Below are 18697 nucleotides of genomic sequence, written 5' to 3' on the forward strand. Positions count from 1 at the left end.
AAAGTTGTCCCGACCGAACTCTCACTTTGCTGGAATTCATGGCTAGAGCTTAACGATCTACACACACTTTCTCGTATACTTATGACAGATCTCAGGAGACAAGTCTCATCATAATATCAAAGGACGAGTGATATACAGAACATTCACTCATTCGGTAAGTACATGCACGACGTTAAGATCACACAAACGAGTCTCCACAACGTATTTTATTTACACGACACTGAATTTCACGTCAAATCAACAACACGTCAATCGAAACGTCATCTATTAAAAGCAAAGTAATTACATTGCAGGTAACCCAACAAGACGAGATTGTTCCTTCTTGAATTACACGGCTTTCTGCAGACTGTTTTCCAATCACTGAACTCAAAATGTGTGTTGGCTAAACATGGAAAACTTTCATCTAGAAACTTCTATTTTCCCTATAATTAGAAACAAATCTCCCGTTTATAATTAGATACGAACGGCCTTTAAACGATTGATTTGAGTTTCTCGCGAACGCTGGTTGGCAGTATTGTTTGGATGTATACACAACACATTCTCTTTGACCATTTTCACTCATTCTCTTTGACCATTTTGTTCTAAAACATGGTGTACCGCAGTGTACCGTACGCCAACACGTGAGAAGGCAGACCCCGATATTTTGCAAAAATGAATCCTATTGAACATGCTAAGAATCGTATAACTATGAAAGAAAATGGAGTGCTTAATGTAAGGTCAAGTCTTTCAATGTCATTAAGAAACCATTTCATGTGCAGTAATTTACATTTCTCTTTGTGTCAATGTGTACATAACCTAAAAAAATGACAACTAATGTTAAATTTGAATTTATTTCCAGTACCTGAGTTAAAAACCTATACGAAAATGAATTTGCACCGTGGTTGTAGGAACAGACAGAATTACGTTGTCAGTTATACTGATAACAGGTTTTCATTGTATCTACTTCAAGGATTATACATTTTAGAATATTCACATACTCTTCCACTGAATAAAAGCAGTAACTAAGGAGATCCTTCAGTTTATTTTAAAAAGTAGTTATGTTACAATTTTTTATTCCCAATTTTTTAATGGTCTCAGGTAAATGGATTTGTTCCATAGTTCAAGAAATTAATACCGGTACACTGTTCAGAAGCATAGCATTTTTCCTGCTGAGTATTATTTCTGTCTCTTTTGAGTATGAATGATTGTCACTGTTTTGTTGACATTTCTTTTAGTTGATTTTCACAAATACTAAAGTTTCATGCATGGAAATGGCAATATTTAGAGACTGAAATAACACTTTACATGCCTGTCTTCGAATACAGAGGGGGCCGATGATCTTAAATGTTAGGCCCCTTTAAACAAGTAAGGAATACACTGGAAATAATTCTGACACCGGTATGTTTTGTAACCAGGCAAATTTCCCTAAAATCCATTGCTCAGATCTGCTCTTTGTCAACTTGAGTAATTGTCATTTTTGCAGACATATGCATCGGATTATCCAGGGACGTATGGAATTGATGACTCGTGGAGCCTGCAAGAGTTTGTGAAGGTGGATATTTATCACTCATCTAATATAAAATGCCTATGGGTGTATATATAGTAGGTTTTCGGTTGCTGTAACTAATTTGCAACATTTTCTTTTAGAAATTCAGAATAAAAATAGTTAAATATGACAAGCTGGAAATGGAGTTTGACTTGATTGGAATACATGCAGCCATAGTTAATGCATTTCGAAGAATACTCCTATCTGAGGTAAGAATCGCCTGATCTTGTTTTCATGGTGTACTGGTAATTTCTGACTAGTAGAGCATTATTTAAATTGTTAAATACTTGGGCTAAGCAAAGACAAGACCCTGTCATAGCATGTTACCGACCAATAATTGTTGTTTTTCTTTTTCCTTTTTTTTTTTTTTTTTCCTTTTGTTCACACTTCTTTAATGCTTTAAGGCATCCTTGTCCTGGTCTTCCTTTAGTATGTTTTTTTTTCCTTTACCCTTTTTCTTTGTATCCATACTCCAGATATCTTGATTTTCTATTCTGTCTTGAATAGGTTCCTCCCTAACTCTCGACCTGGTCAAACTTGTTACTCCAGTGCTACTTGTTAGGAACATCTTTTCAAAATCTTCATTGTTTTACTTTCTATATGTGTGTTCTCTGCCTGCAGGTACCCAGCATGGCGATAGAGAAGGTCTTCATATACAGTAACACTAGCTTACTGCAAGATGAAGTGCTGGCCCATCGTCTTGGTCTCATCCCTCTTAAGGCTGATGCCCGCTTGTTTGAATACCGTCGAGAAGGTATGTTACAATTCACTCATTTAACATGAGCCAATTTTCAGGTGCAAGAAACCTTGATAAAATATTTTCTATTAAATGAAACATACTATGCGCAAAATTTAAGAAACATATGGGCTGTGTGAAGTCACCGTTGAGTGTAACAAATGTCTTCTGAGTGCATCAATATCATTAATTAAGGGTAATTAGGAAGGTTAGTAAAACATGACTGGGCGAGTTGGCCGTGCGGTTAGAGCTGTGAGCTTGCATCTGGGAGATAGTGGGTTCGAGTCCCATTGTCGGCAGCCCTGAAGATGGTTTTGTGTGGTTTCCCATTTTCACACCAAGCAAATGCTGGGGCTGTATCTTAAGACCATGGCCGCTTCCTTCAAACTCCTAGGCCTTTCCTATTCCATTGTAGCCATAAGACCTGTCTGTGTCGGTGCAACGTAAAGTAAAACATGAGGAGGCACTCTAAAATATAATAAGAAATGGGAAGCAACAAATAAATCTTTTTGTCTCTTCCCTTTTCCTGTGTTTATCTGGCTCCCTTGTTGTCCCACAGAAGATCCTTAATGACCGTTGAAACATGCCCTCCTGATGAAACCGGGAAACAGAAATGAGCTTGCCATGGGGTTGGAAAGGAATGGGGTAAAATGTAACGAAGCACACCCAGTTCTCTTGTATGATGCTCGTTTGCTGTTATGGACATAGGAACTGCTACCAACTGAGGAAATGTGCTCACATTTTGGGAGGTGAAGATAGCGTAATTTTTCAGCATTGGTTGGTTTGCAGCATATATGCCAGTGCAGCAAGGCAAAAAGGGTTAGACTTTGTTTAGATGTATGTGTGCAGTTTGAACCAGAGGTTTCTCCTATTTATTACTTCACTTCAGGCCTGACCAGGCGAGTTGGCCGTGCGCGTAGAGGCACGCGGCTGTGAGCTCGCATCCGGGAGATAGTAGGTTCGAATCCCACTATCGGCAGCCCTGAAGATGGTTTTCCGTGGTTTCCCATTTTCACAGCAGGCAAATGCTGGGGCTGTACCTTAATTAAGGCCACGGCCGCTTCCTTCCAACTCCTAGGCCTTGCCTATTCCATCGTCGCCATAAGACCTATCTGTGTCGGTGCGACGTAAAGCAAAAAAAGAAAACTTCAGGCCTGCGTGTTTTACAGAAATGATACAGCTGTCAAATACCGTGTGAATAACTTTTTGTGGTAATGATATTCACACCAACGATTACAAGTTGTGCTATTTTAAATGAACTTACAGTTTTAATGGCTTTCTTGACGTGGCACTAAATATGTCACATTTTACTTTGACGTATTTGATTTCGAATTACAATTCAATTTCCAAGGATTTTAATGTTCTTGTCATATTTTAATGTGTTGTACGTATCGACTGAAGATGTTAACAATAGTGAACGAAACATGTCTCGATAAATATCAATGTTGCCTTGAAAATAGACAGATTATTGATATTGTAAAGGTGGAGTTTTTGATAGAGGATTTCACTAGTTCATAATTGGCCTGTTATGGTATGGTCACAAAAATATAATTCTGAGGGAGGGTCTTGGCAATGAACACATCATTCTTGTAGAAGTCATTCACCAGGTGAGTGGCTGTGAGTTTGCATTCGGGAGATAGTGTGTTCGAACCCCATTGTGAGCAGCCCTGAAGATGGGTTTTCCTTCCTACTCCTAGCCCTTTCATATCCCAGTGTCATCATAAAACCTGTCTATGCCTGTGCGATGTGAAGTAAATTGACGACCTAATCGCTCGGGTTGCGACCCTCGACCCAAAATTAAAAACAAAGTTGGAATTAAACTACTCTCAAAAACATAGAATTATATGATTCACCTTTCCAAATGGTGTGATTTATGCTGGGTAAATGGATGATGAGGAGAGAGCTCTTCTGTGTGGGAATTGGGCATGTCCTTGAGTGTTTACATGTTTGTCCTTTTCTCCTGTTCTGACAATGACCTGTCATTGTGTTTCTATTATTGTTGTTATCTCTGTACCATATGATTTGACATGTTATTATGTTTATTTTTAGATGTGTACTTATTCTCCTTCCTGGTTCTGCATCTTTTATTATAATTTATATTTTCTATACTCGTCAGAAAATTTCTATCCATTTCTGCATCAGACAGGCTCAACCAAATAGTGTTATCTGACATGACTATTAAACAGAATTTGACGGGGCAGTATTACGCTTGTTTGAGTCTAGGGGTTGATTGTTGCAGATGATGAGGAAGGGACCGAACAGGACACTCTGGAGTTTGAACTGAAACTGAAATGTTCGTGGAACCCCAAGGCGAAGGATACAGCTGGTGCTCCAGTTGATGAGAAGAAGATCAACAGTAAAGGTGGGTTTTACATTGGTTCATTAAAAGGTGAATATGAAACAATTAAAAAGCAACATTTATTTCCAAGAATAGCATCTAAAACGAACCATTCTTGAAATAAAAAACTTGCACTTAAATGAGCACAGAACAGAAGGTACGGTAATTGAAATCATGATCATGAAAGGGTTAAATATCCTGTAGATCTAAAAGGAGCATTCATGAGTTAAAATAATACACAAGTTTAAAAACTGTGTTGTCTTCTGGTTTAGCCAATTAAAAATTTGAAAAATATCGTTCAATAAATATTTTGATATGTATTTTTGGTTTAAAATAGGACAATTTCACGTATTTGAAGAGTGAATATTAGATTTGTATTGTCACATTTTCAATTTCTTTGTTTCGTTAACTGAAGAAGTTAACAAAACTGGAACGTGTACTAACTATAATATGTTCATGTAAATCTATTGAAAGATGGATTCGACCTTTACAAGTTCTTTTTAAGAAATTTTGTCAGATTACACTTGCTCTCTTGCAGTGGTGGCTCGTGACAAAATTTTCACAGGGTTCACAGCAACATTTTTATTCACATCTCAAATGTGCCAAAATTGAATACAAATCAGTACAAAATAACTTACTTAAATAATTTCACTAAAAGTTCCTTGTATGGTTCCTTGTCCACTCATAATATGGTGGAACCCCTATAACCGAAGATGCAGGATTTTTCCGAGATTAATCTGTGAGTGTTCAACAAAACTAAAATTATGACTGCAAGGCTGAGTAGCTCAGACGGTTTTGAAGCGCAGGCCTTCTGACCCCAACTTGACAGGTTCGATACTGGCTCTGTCCAGTGGTATTATTGAAGATGCTCTAATACGCCAGCCTCGTTTGGTAGGTTGACTGGCACATAAAAGAACTCCTACGGGACTCAATTCAGTTACCTGGGCTTCTCCGAAAACTGTAAAAGTAGTTACTCATCTTGGTGAAAGTAAAATTCAGAGTAACTTTTGCTACAATGCTGTAGGCTACTGTAGCAAATATTAAAAGATGTGGTGAACACTATTCTTGGTTTTATATAGCAGCAGCTTCACCTAGGTATGACAACAAGCATTAAAAAATAATCAATCATTCAATACTGTTCTGCATTTAGGGCAGTTGCCCAGGTGGCAGATTCTCTATCTGTTGTTTTCCTAGCCTTTCCTTAAATGATTTCAAAGAAATTGGAAATTTATTGAACAACACCCTTGGTGAGTTATTCCAATTCCTAACTCCCCTTCCTATAAATGAATACTTGCCCCAATTTGTCCTCTTGAATTCCAACTTTATCTTCATATTGTGATCTTTCCTACTTTACAAGTCGCCACTCAAACTTATTCTTCTGCTAATGTCATTCCATGCCATCTCCCCGCTGATAGCTCGGAACATACCACTTATGATATAGATGTTGATTCCCATAGGGAATCTGAAATATTTTTCCCGAATGAGTAATTTATAATACTAATATAAATGGTCCGTTATTGGACATTATAAATTTTCCAGCTAACTCATTCCTAGTTGCCGGCGTTTTGCCCCCGTGTGCTAGGTTGGGCTCATCAGTTGGTACCTAGCACACCTATCAAGACGCATGGCTAGTGCACACCATGGAGGCCACTGCATAGGCTACTTGGAGCCACCGGCAGTGCCAATGCACTATGAAAGACTTGTCTCATTACCAAAAATTGATGTCTGCTTGGGCAATCAGATGATAAAGATGTTAATTTCCATAGGGAATCTGAAATATTTTTCCCGAATGGGTAATTTATAATACCAATATAAATGGTCCGTTATTGGACATTATAAATTTTCCAGCTGACTCATTCCTGGTTGCCAGCATTGTCATATCGTGAAGCCAGCTTCTGAATTCCATCCGGATAGTAATCTGCCGCCTGATGTGCCAGCCACTGCCGTGTGGTCCCTTTTAGGTCATCGTCGTTGTGGTGCCGACTTCCTAAATGCTCTTTCAGGCGTAGGAACAAGTGGCAGTCACTAGACGCTAGATGACTGTATGAAGGATGATCAAATTGTTCCCAAGCAAGCGAAGCGATGAGGTCTTAGGTTCGATTAGCCGTGTGAGGTTGCGCATTGTCATAAAGCAAAAGAATCCCCTCTGTGAGCATGACAGGCCCTTTGTTTTGGATTGTGTGAGCACAGCTTCTGATAATGTATGCGTCCTGACACAATTTCATAAAGAACACTCCTTGAAATTTCAGGCAACTCATAACTTAATGACGAAATCTTAAAGCATCTGTTTTCTCGAACCTTTGCATCAACATTTTGCACCAAGTCTTCAGTACTGACAGACAGTCTCACCCACTATGCTTCTTGTCGTGGACATTAGTACGGCCTTCTAAATTCTCTAACCCATTTTCTTACCATTCCTTCGCTCATAGCGTGTTCTCCATACACTTCACTAATCTGCCGATGTATTTCAACAGCTTTCACACCTTTTCAATGAAAAAATCGAATCCCACACTCGGTGGGACCGTTAATCGTCGGAGGCATTTTCAGTATGCACAAACAAACGTGAATACAGGCAAATGCTTCCGTAATGACGTTTGTGGCTAGCTGACAGATGTACATACTGAGTGCGCATGCTCTGAACGACGATCGAAGCGCTGCAGCGGCCATATTTAAAAAAGGTGCTTACTTTAAAAACATGCTTCAATATATTAATGCTATGCTAGAGTGGAGAGTTGTGAGAACTCCCAAGATAAGTTCCAAATCTCAGTCAAGTTTTTTAGGGTTCAGACAGAAATAAACATGAGCTGTTTCAACAGACCGTGCAACTTCAGTAATTTACTAACAGCAGTTCCCAGCTTAAATTCTTGCCTTTATCCCTCCTTCACATCATGCTTGCTCCTTGAAAACTGCTCCCAATTATTTGAACTTGCAGATTCTACTAAATATCGGCCCCCAACTCTTCCTGTAGTTCTGCTCATCCTCTGATTGCAGTGTACACGAAGCACATCAAGTGGCTACCCATCGGAAGTCAGAAGGATATCTACACGGCGGAGGAGGTGGGGCCTATTCATGAAGACATCCTCATAGCGAAGATGGTGCCCGGCCAGGAGTTGGACCTCAAGCTGCATGCCATCAAGAGTATCGGCCGCGACCATGCCAAGTTCTCCCCCGTGGGTGAGTCGTCTTTACTCTTTCCAGAAAGCTATCTCTTTTCTGGCGGCATTGTAGACCACCCACTGCTCGCTTGGTGTCTGAAATAAAAGTGATTAAATCAAATCAAAATCTCTTTATTTGCAAATGAGGTGTCTACCTCGGTGGCAAATGGTACACTAAAATACATTATTGTCAAGCACTAAATTTTAAATTAACAAGAGAAGAAAAAATGTTTTTTTCTACAATACAATAATATACAATTTATGCTAACAATTTTTTTTCTATTAAACAAACACATCATCCTTAATAAATTTATACTGTTTACAAAATTCTACTTATAATATCTCCTATACTTACAAACATAGTCAGCTCATATACAGTATGTGGAATTACTTCAAATAATACTATGCAACTGGTATAAGATTAAAATTTACATTACATTTATTTACTTTTTTTAAACCCATTTTAGAACCTAAGTAGCATAACGACCTGCTGCGTCTTAACCAGAGCCCCCTTTTGCCACCACTTTTCAGAGTTCCTGAAGGGTCTTCACAGCTACCGTAGCGGTCCCAGGGCCCTCGAAGTCCCCACTGTACTTCACCCCTACAGGCAGTCCCCTACTTTGGCTGTCCAAACTCCATGGACCAGGGGATGGAATTAATTATTTTTTTTATCACACATTTTTTATTTACAATAGCCTGCACTGGTCGAATGCCCTCTAACATTTCATTTATTTTCCCTGTTGCTGTTTATTCTCTTCTTGAATACCTGTACAGATTTTGGAAAAGGATCAAACACTACCCCTGGTAAACTGTTCCACTCCTTCACGCCCTTCCCAATGAATGAAAATTTACCACAGTCGCTTGTGCTAAAATTCCTTCTAATTTTATACTTGTGGTCAGTTCTGCCAATATAATTATTTTCCAACTGAAGCCTCTCACGGATTTCTCCCCATGCTTCTTCTCCTGTGTAGGCTCTATATAATCCTATAAGTCTAGTTTTCTCCCTTCTCTTACTTAAAGTTTCCCGCCCAAGTTCCTCTAACATTTCTGATACACTACTGTTTCTCCTGAAATCCCCTGTTACAAATCTTGCTGCTTTCCTCTGCACACTATCTATTTCTTTTATTAGGTATTCTTGGTGAGGATCCCAAACACTGTTTGCATATTCCAATAATGGACGAACCATACTTAAGTAACTTTTTTCTTTTAATTCTTTGTTGCATCCTTTAAGTAGCCTCATTATGACATGTAACGATCTGTATGCTTTCCCAACAATGTCATCCACATGACCCTTCCAGTGCAAATTACTTTCAAATCTCACACCTAAGTATTTGCACTTGCCATCTTTTGGGATAACTACCTCATCCAAAGTATATTCAAATTCAATTTTAAAGCTCCTATTTGTAAATGTTGTAACAGTTGATTTGCTTCCATTAACCTTCATATTATTTTCTTCAACCCACTGTTGGATACTTTCAAGGTCCCTTTGTAATTCTGAACAATCCTCAATGTTATTTATTTCCCTATAAACAATTATATCATCTGCATACAATCTTATTTTTGATGTTATATTGTTCCCTAAATCATTTGTGTGTATTAAGAAAAGTAACGGACCGATTATACTACCCTGTGCGATTCCCTTCCAGACTTTCTCTTCCTGTGATATATTATTTCCTACTTTGACTTTCTGAACCCTTAAATTTAGAAAAGTTCTTATCCAGCGTATAACCCTTACGCCCAATCCTATTCCCTCCAATTTCTTTAATAATATTCCATGTTCCACTCTATCAAAGGCTTTGGAAAGATCTATGGCTATGCAATCTAATTTTACTATAGGGTGATCAATGGTATATTCTTGAACGAGGATTGAGGGGGTGACCTGATTCTCTGAGGTAATCCAAAACTGATTTTTTATTTTTAATAGTGGAAGTGCCAGTGGTTCAACATTATTACTAGGGGGCAGATGTTGAAATGTCACTTTTTTCTTTTCTTTTTTTCTTTGTATTAGAACGTTGGTCAGTGAGATAAAAATTCATTCTGTGATGCAACAAAGGTTAATAACACTACTCTTTCTGCCTATTTGTGATGACCAGTCATTATTTCATCTTTTAACACAGTGCTGTCCGCTCGCGTACCGATACATGTTTCCGAGCACGGTGCTCTGCAGCCGCTCACGTATGAATACGTGTTGGTGCAGCTCTGTCTTCTGATGCCATCTAACGGTTATTGGGGAACTGCTTGCAAATTATCGTTGATGTACCTAAACGGTAGAAAATCTACACTTCTTTTAGTACTGGTTTTCCCCGTTTGAGAGCTTCAGTGGCATTTGTTTTCGCCTTTGAATATCTGCCGTGTATCCATCAATGCTAGTAAAGAAAAATGGCAGCGCCGGTAAACAGTGGATTGACTTCTGGTGATATTATATGTGAATTATACGCTGATAATTTGTCAGATGTTCCCAGTGATTGTGAGGAGAGTGAAGATGAATTGTCTAGTGATAATTCTAGTGCTAGTGTCATGCATTTATGTGGAAGTGATGCTGTGAATGACACGTTTATTGCACCATGCGAGCAGTCAGAACAACAACCTGTTGCTTCAGATAGCAAAGATAATCTAGATATAAGTACTGTTGATAGTATTCTCCCTATTTCTGGCAGTGAGTGGTGTGATAAGGATATTATACCGGTTTTAGAGCATTTTTCGGGGATGCCTGGCATTAAAATTTTGCCGAGCGAACCTGAAAATGTAGGTTGTGTTGTCAAGTTGTTCATTGGTGATGATCTGTTGGATTATATGGTAGAGGAATCAAACAGATATCATTACCAGAATGAATTGAAATATAAAATCTCACCAAAAACTTTAAAGTGGACAGATATAACCGCGAATGAACTCAAAAAGTTCTTGGGACTGTTACTTTTCATTTTTCTCAACCCTAAATTTGTAAGAATTGACTCACAAAGGGAAGGAAACATTCAACATTTTTGTTGTTCGTGTACAGTGTAATCAGGAAGAAGTATTTCCTAATGTGTCTCAAGTACAAGGAATGCACCCGCTCCACTTATATAACTTCAGTAGAGAATTATTTCTGTGCAAGAAAAATGCCAAGAGTGTATATGAAAGCAGTGCGAAGAACAACAATTGTTCCTAGGTTCTTCAGGGCCACTGCATCCAGGAAATCGATGTAATTAAATTAGGAGATAATTATTTCTGTAAAAGCAAGGGTTGTGTAGCGAATAGAAGAGGAGTGTATTACTTTTCAAAGCATTATTACACAGTTAACAGCATTCAGTTTGGTCAAACATTTTAAAGTAATTTTTTTTACGTATAATAGCATTTTCTTATAAATTTAAGGGCATTTTATTGATCATCAACACAGTTATGGGTATGTCTCCTGCTTGGTGGAGTGTGCTTTACACCAGTGTCTGGCTTAGTAATATCAGTTCTAATGTAATTTTTTTGCTTTCAGCTACTGCCTTCTACCGATTGCTGCCTGAGATAACGCTAACCAGGGAGGTGGAGGGGGAACAGGCGGAGAAACTCCAGAAGTGCTTCTCTCCTGGTGTCATAGGGCTGGAAGAAACCAAACATGGTACGAACTGATTGTTATTGTTCAGCTTTGACTTAAAATGGAGGTTAATTTAATGTTGGATAAAGCTTCAGGCTTGCTTTGGTATTCCAGATCTTCTCTAGGTTCTTTGAGGCTTACTGTCTCCCCCCCACTGTGCTCCATTCATTCCCCCTCATGTCGTCCCTTGCATGTTGTGGACAGTTGTGGTACCACACATCCAAGTTCAGTTTCTTTCCTTACAATCGTAGAAAAACATTAGGGTCGGCTCTGTTGCAAGTAACGCGTGTATTCCAGAAAGGTGGGGTTACATAGTAGGATAAACACCATGACTGGTTAGCCGCTGTTGTGGGAAGCGGAGTTGACCAAAAGACACAGGCTTCCAAGATAAGCTCATAGGATAAATAATTATTCACCCTAGTGCGCACAGCGAATGTGCCCTGTGCTCAACCGCATGTGCAGTAGCGATCAGTGAGACATTGATGTTTCAAGCGGACAGTGTACGTCAGCATAGGTAGATGTAAGGATGTGACAGAGTGGCCAAAAGGGGCAATTGTGTTTGGCCGTGCCCATGGCCATATGGCGCGGGAAGTTGCTGGATTTGTTGGGGTTTCGCAGCGGACTGTTGAACCTGTCTACAAGCAGTGGCGTACTACACGTGGCCACGAAACACGACGTCAGAATTGTGATATGGATATAGATTCCCTTAGGGAACCTGAGTTATTTGTCCCAAATGAGGAAATTTAGTCAAAGGAAATCTATATCCATATCATCCAATAGCCTAACAAGCTGTAACGTTTGCATAAGAGAAAAAGTCTCTCATAGTGCATTGGCACTGCCGCCGGTAGATTCAAATGGCCTATGCAGTGGGCTCCACAGTATGCATTAACTATGCACCTTGGTAGGTGTGCTATTTACCAAGTGACGAGCCCAAATTAGCACACTGGGGCAAAACGCTGGCAACAGGAATGAGTTAGCCTGAAAATTTATAATGTCCAGTAACAGATCCATTAGGTCAGAATTGTGCTGTGAAAGAAGATCCTAACTGAGAGGGACCGGTGTCGCGTTTCACAGTCTGTGAATCAAAATCGCTTCCAAACCCGACAGGAATTGCTGCAGTCAGTGACTGAAGGTCCATCCCTACTTGTTAGCGAGAGAACATTGCATTCATTGAACATTTGGGGTTAGTCACCTCGCAAGAGGGCATTGCTCACACAGGCACAAAAAACTGCGTATCTTCAATGGGGTGGAAATCATTGAACGTGGACAGTAACTGACTGGCAGAACGTAATGTGGTCTGGGGAATAACGCTCATTGTCGAGTGCACTGAAGGCCAAATGAAGCATTTAATCCTGGGTGTGTGCAAGGTGAGGTTCAAGCCGGAGGTGGGTCTGAGATGTTTTACGTATCACGAATTGGGCCCGCTCACTGAGCTGACCACTAACATGAACCATTCTGGACGATGAGTATGCTATTGATACCCCGATTGTTCAAGATGACAACGGCAACGTTCATCGGGCTGGACGCATATGTGACTGGTTTTACAAACACTCCCTCACCCTATTACATCTCAATTAGCCTGCAAAAACACCTGACATGAACCCCATTGCTAATCTGTGGAACATGTTGGAACAGAGGATAAAATGCTGCCATCAGCATCCCCAGAGTTTGGTGGAATCGCGCAATTAAATCCTCAGCGAGTGGCTTAACCTGGATGCAACATACCTGCACAACTTTGTGGACTCGCTTCCTAACCAAATCCAGACACTTGTCAAGTTTAGAGGCCGAGTCACACGGTATTAAATGATGCTTGTAATAATTTATCTCGGGGTGACTATTTTTTTGTCCAATGAGCTTATAATGGTCGTCAAAACTGTCCACAAGAAATAGCTCGAAGACAATTTTATAAACAGAGATGGTATGGCTATGGCAAGTCTACTTTGCTGGTCGTGGCTAATTTATTTATGGAGCATTTTGAGGAGGAGAATGTTGATTCAGCATCCCTCAAACCTGTGATTTGGTTGAGGTATGTTGACGATACATTTATGGTCTGGACAGAAGGTCCTGAGAAACTTCATCTGTTTCTGAACAACCTAAATCAGCTACATCTGTCAATTAAATTCATTATGGAGATGGAGTCAGATGGATGCCTTCCTTTCTTGGATGTTCTAGTAAGAATGAAACCAGATGGCTCCTTAGGACAGTGAAACTCTGTTAAGAAGTTTTTCAAGGGACTGCAAAAAATAAACTTCTTAAGCAGGAAACTTCTTAAAAGGGGTAATGCCCAAAAACTTATTCTGTACTTTGAAATACATGTGAAACATACAGCCAACAAATTTCCTTGTTTGTGGACAATACTGAAATAGGCCGATATATAAGAGCTGCTAACAGGAAGCCACAATATAAAAAATCGATTATCATGACAATATTTTTAGAGATAAAGTAAAATAATTGAACATACCGTATTAGAAATATAATTGATAAGAGAAGGGAACATATTAAGTTATATAAAAACGTTGCGAGGTTTGCTTATTTTAGCAGGCAGAACCATTTCCTTCCTCGCTTTCCTTTCCTCCGCACTTACAGTATGCTTCGCAACAAATTGTTTTGTAAACGATGTCGGCTCGATTTTTAAAGCAGTCCAGCCACCCGTTCGACGCGGTAAAAGGTACCCTTAATTTGCGTGCGGATTTCTCCTGCACAATAGTCCCACTGAAAGGTATGTTTAAACTTCGCTGCTGTTTAAACCACATTAGCAGAGCTTGTTCTATTTCATCGTACTTTTCAGATTTAACTTCCTTACAGTTTGCTGAAGTATTCCCTGCAGAAGCAGAGATCTCTTCTTTCTTCGCTATAATACCGTTCAAAGTAGACGGCGGCATCCCCAGCTCCTTTGCCAAAGCAAAATGGGAAAGTGTAGATGACTCCACTTTCCTTATAATCTCCACTTTGTCTTTTATTGTTAGTGCCTTTCGTTTGATCTCTTTCCTCTGAGTTCCACTCATTTCCACTTAAAAAGTTTGTACGTTGATATTACAACTAACTTCACCGACTCCTGTTCATACTAATTACGACGCTACACTATGCTTGGCAATCCGTAGCTTAGGCTTACAAGACGCAAAAACAAGACGTGTACTACAGTTTGTTAGCATGTGCTTTCTATCTTCCTGACACCCCCGACACCTGCTTCAAGGATAACGGCTGCAAAAGGGAAATCTAGCAACTTATTCTTATAGATCTTAGAACCTAGGCCTAAATCGCCCCTGCATTCCTACTGGTTGTCACGGAGCGGGCGTAGTTTCTGGCTGTTTCACAAGTACCGCATGGTCAAGCCAGTATTGAGTTTATTTTCCCGCTTCAATCCTCTTCATGCTATAGGTAATGAAGAAAAGAAACACAGGTTCGAAGTTGCAGAAATGAGTGCATGGAAAAGTATCTGGGGTATTACGTGGGAGTGATAAAGGTGCAATAGCAACGCTAGCACATCTTAAACGTAAACAGTTTCTTTCCCCGCGAGAATTTTATTTCATGTCTCCTCATCCTTGTGCTACGTTCTAATAATGCGATGTAATAATTACGAGTGACACGATAATACAATGTTTAGCTCGTATAAAGGTAAAATTAAAAATAACTTTCAATTTGATGCCAACACGTGGTATTGCAACGCGTCTGTGTGCCTCCCACCAACACCCAGTTGGCTATCAACATTCGTTCAACTTCGTAAACGATCGGGATCTTTCGGCTGGCTGCTGGCAAGTCGGCTGTTTCCCGCATAGAGTCGGGAAGTTGATTTTATTCACCTCACTAATAATGGACACGGAAAATCTTATCAGTTTAGTTCAAAAACGTAATTTCCTCTACGGCAAGACCCATAAGTATTATTGCAACAACAACGTAAGAGAGAATGCCTGGAAGGAAATAAGCAAGGGAATGAATAATCAAACAGGTTAGAATAATTCAATTTTGTGGTAGATTAACAGTAATGTTGTGGACAAATACACTTTACGGTTTAACAGTGAAACAGTGTAACACATCGTACACTCTCCGGAGTGACTGTCCATCGCTGTTTATTATGGCAGCGTTTTCGGACAAATCCAGTTTCTGTTTGTTTGAAAATGATGGCCGCATTTTGGTTCGCTGCAGATGAGGGGAGAGGTATCACATTGACTGCATTCGCACAAGACAGCGTCACTTCAAGGCCTTACATGTGGGGTACTATTTGGTACAACCACAAATCACATCTGGTACGTGTTCTGGGCACTGTGACCAGATTGACTTACGTGAATGACATCCTGCAACCCGTAACCATACCCTTTCTACACGACACCCCAGACGCCATATTTCAGCAGGATCAGTGGCCATGTAAGACCCAGTGCCTACTAGGCAACAGGATACTGGCTGAACGTAGGTGACTGAAATGCTAATCGTTTCTGCGGAACATACTAATGAACATACCCTGTGAATATGAACTTCCTATTGTAGTTTTTCAAGATGTTCTGTTTTTTTATGAACATGACTGTATATCCTCACTCCATATGGACACTGCAGAGAAGTTTGGAGTTGAATCGAGGCTTTTGGCACTCAGTCTAATGATTAGACATTGTACACCACCACCTCTCGTAACTTGCTGGCCAGTATTCTGATGGTAACAAATTTTCCTATCACTGGGACTGAAACCAGCTAACCACGGAGTCTACGCTTTAACAGTCATGGTCACCAAGCAGGCTGTCGGTATTTAAATGTTTATATTCAGAAAGATATGAACAAAGACTGTACAGACTGCTGGTGGGATAGGTTAAAGGCAGCATGGATGAGATGGAGGGAAGTCACAGGCGTACTCTGCGATACCACATCTGAAGTGCCGATAAAATGTATACACATTTCAAACAAAGAAAGAACTGTGTTAACATAACGAGGCTCAATTAACATAAACAGAAAATGAGCAACTAATCAATTTGACTTTTCCGGTTACAACAGTTGCTCAAAATGCCCACTATAGGCATCGATACACCTACGTTTAGCTGGTGGTCAAGCAACATTTGCTGAAGTGTCCTCAGCGATTGCAGCACATGCCGTTTCGATTTCTTCCCACCAGTGTAACCGGTTTTCTACGGTATACAACATCCTTAAGAGTTCCTTATAGATAGAAGTCCAACAGAGTTTGGTTCGGAAAACGCAGTGGAAACTGTCGGACCTCTTTATTCTATCCATTGCCCTGGGAGATTGTCATCATGGTGCACCATCCTGTTGGAAGTAAAATTCCTCATTTCCATACAGTGTGCGAATGGCGGGTAAGACGGATGTGCGTATCATGTTCAGGTATCTTGGCCTCATTTATTCATTGTTACCTGTCGCGTACCAACACTAGCATAACGTACCCGTGCTTGTTGCTCACTGTGCTTGTTGCTCACTGGGGCGTCTTGCAGCTGTTACTATACATTTAACTACACGACACAGTCTTCTGTCTGAATGCAATACAGTAGCGTGAGATGGCGCGATGCATGGCACGCAGCAGAGGAAATACCCATGCGCGAGTTAAATTTCACAGATATCTGTTTACAGAACATCATATTGGACATTACTGTTGTTTTTTGGTCCAGCTTTGTAATATATTAAATAGATATCTCCGGTCAAAGTGTGTATATGGCACTGTCCGTATATCAAATGGTAGTACGTCTTGTTGTCGACCAACTGACGAAGCTACAGAGCGTCAATTACACACCATGGAATTGCGCATGCTCCGTTGGTCGATGGGCATCACATTCCTGCATCTTGTCAAAAACGACACCATTCACCAGCAGATGGGCATTGCACCCATCACTGGTGTGGTCAAGTCGTGTGTGCTTCACCTGGAACAGTTGCCAATTTCACCCATACCTTCAAAATTAGTAGGCACGTCCACATGGACATCCAAAGCAGCGCTGGCATGACACAGTAATTGCTGATGTGAAGACTCTCAACTTAAGAACACACGACGTCCAAGATCGTGCAAAATGGCGAGCTCACGGCACATGATTCAGCTTACTCCCAGCGGACAGTGCTGAGTGGCGCACTCACTGGACGTTGACGGGGAGCCGAGCTTCTGCTGCAGCGAGACATACAGTGAATCATGGCACATCGAAAGAATCGTGAACAAGCGCGGCTCAGTGAGACACGTGATACACACGGCTCCTTATCGGCTCACTGGACACGCGGAGAGCCGAGCTTCCGCTGCAGCGAGACATACAGTGAGCCATGGCACATCGAAAGAATCGTGAACGAGCGCGGCTCAGTGAGGCACAAGATACACACGGCTCCTTATCGGCTCACTGCAGCGAAACATACAGTGAGCCATGCTACACTGAAAGAATCGTATGCTATAATGGACTCTCGAGCTCAGCTCATTTGAAAATAATACCCATTTGCACTCACTGTCCTCTTCTTACAGGGAGGTTTAAATAATAGATGGATTTACTTGCAGTGTTATAAAGGTAGTCACAACATAATTCTGAAGTAGCTAGTAAGTAGGTAGGCTATTAGGTTATACTATTTATTAGTTTAATGAATCTTAGTTGACATTTGACAATTATACTCGACTCTAGCCTGCCCTATGACTGAGTCATGCTCATGACCACTCAAAAGTACCTGTTTTATATTGGGAAGAACGGCCAGAAAACCAGCGGGCTACTGTACATCTCGGGTAGCCTATACAAAATATGACTATTAAAAAAATCCTCAGCTGATAGAAAAATACTGCAGTTAATATCGCGTGGCTATGCGCTTGCATTCGGGGGATGGTGGGTTCGAATCCCACCGTCGGCAGCTGTTAAGATGGTTTTTCCGTAGTTTCCCCATTTTCACACCAGGAAATGCTGGGACTGTACCTTAATTCAGGTCATGGCTGCTACCTTCCTAATCCTAACCTTTCCCACCCTGCATCACCGGACACCCTCGATGTATTAGAGTAACTAGCATTTTTTCTAAGAAAGGAGTTCATAGTATGAAGACCAGATGGCAGCTGCGAGCACTAAATGCTGTTGCTGCTATCTTACCAGCACATACTACACAGATGCAGTAGGAGCGGTGACCAATGAGCCGTGAATCGGATCACTGTATCGATTCAGTAACGTGAACGGAATCAAATGAATCAATTCCGTAAAGTGAATCGATTGTCCCATCACTACTAGGAAGATGATGATTTAGAAAGATATGAAAATAACAATAAATAGTTACGCCATAATTTAGCATAATACATTCTGCAGTTGTGATTTGTATTTTGAAAAGGGTCATGTGTCATCAGTCTGCATTATATTTCTTATTTTAAAGTCATATTTGCTCACATATTTGGAAGAATTTTATGTCCTAAACACCTGGCCCATAATAATTCAATTCTGCCTAA

The 18697-nt window shown here is 40.3% G+C and overlaps 1 protein-coding gene across 1 annotated transcript in view; it reads left to right on the forward strand.

The window, feature by feature from the left end:
- The first annotated feature begins 573 nt into the window (after positions 1-573).
- The window catches only part of Polr1C (RNA polymerase I and III subunit C), a 29984-nt gene continuing 11860 nt past the window's right edge, over positions 574-18697 (forward strand). Inside the window, exons 1-7 of the mRNA XM_067156350.2 lie at positions 574-711; positions 1463-1531; positions 1627-1734; positions 2147-2279; positions 4501-4623; positions 7591-7773; positions 11221-11343. Coding sequence (XP_067012451.1) covers positions 652-711; positions 1463-1531; positions 1627-1734; positions 2147-2279; positions 4501-4623; positions 7591-7773; positions 11221-11343 — 799 coding nt within the window. The 5' untranslated portion in view covers positions 574-651. The remainder of the gene's footprint in view (positions 712-1462; positions 1532-1626; positions 1735-2146; positions 2280-4500; positions 4624-7590; positions 7774-11220; positions 11344-18697) is intronic.

The sequence above is a fragment of the Anabrus simplex genome, chromosome 12, assembly GCF_040414725.1.
Source record: "Anabrus simplex isolate iqAnaSimp1 chromosome 12, ASM4041472v1, whole genome shotgun sequence".
Classification (NCBI taxonomy): Eukaryota; Metazoa; Arthropoda; class Insecta; order Orthoptera; family Tettigoniidae; genus Anabrus; species Anabrus simplex.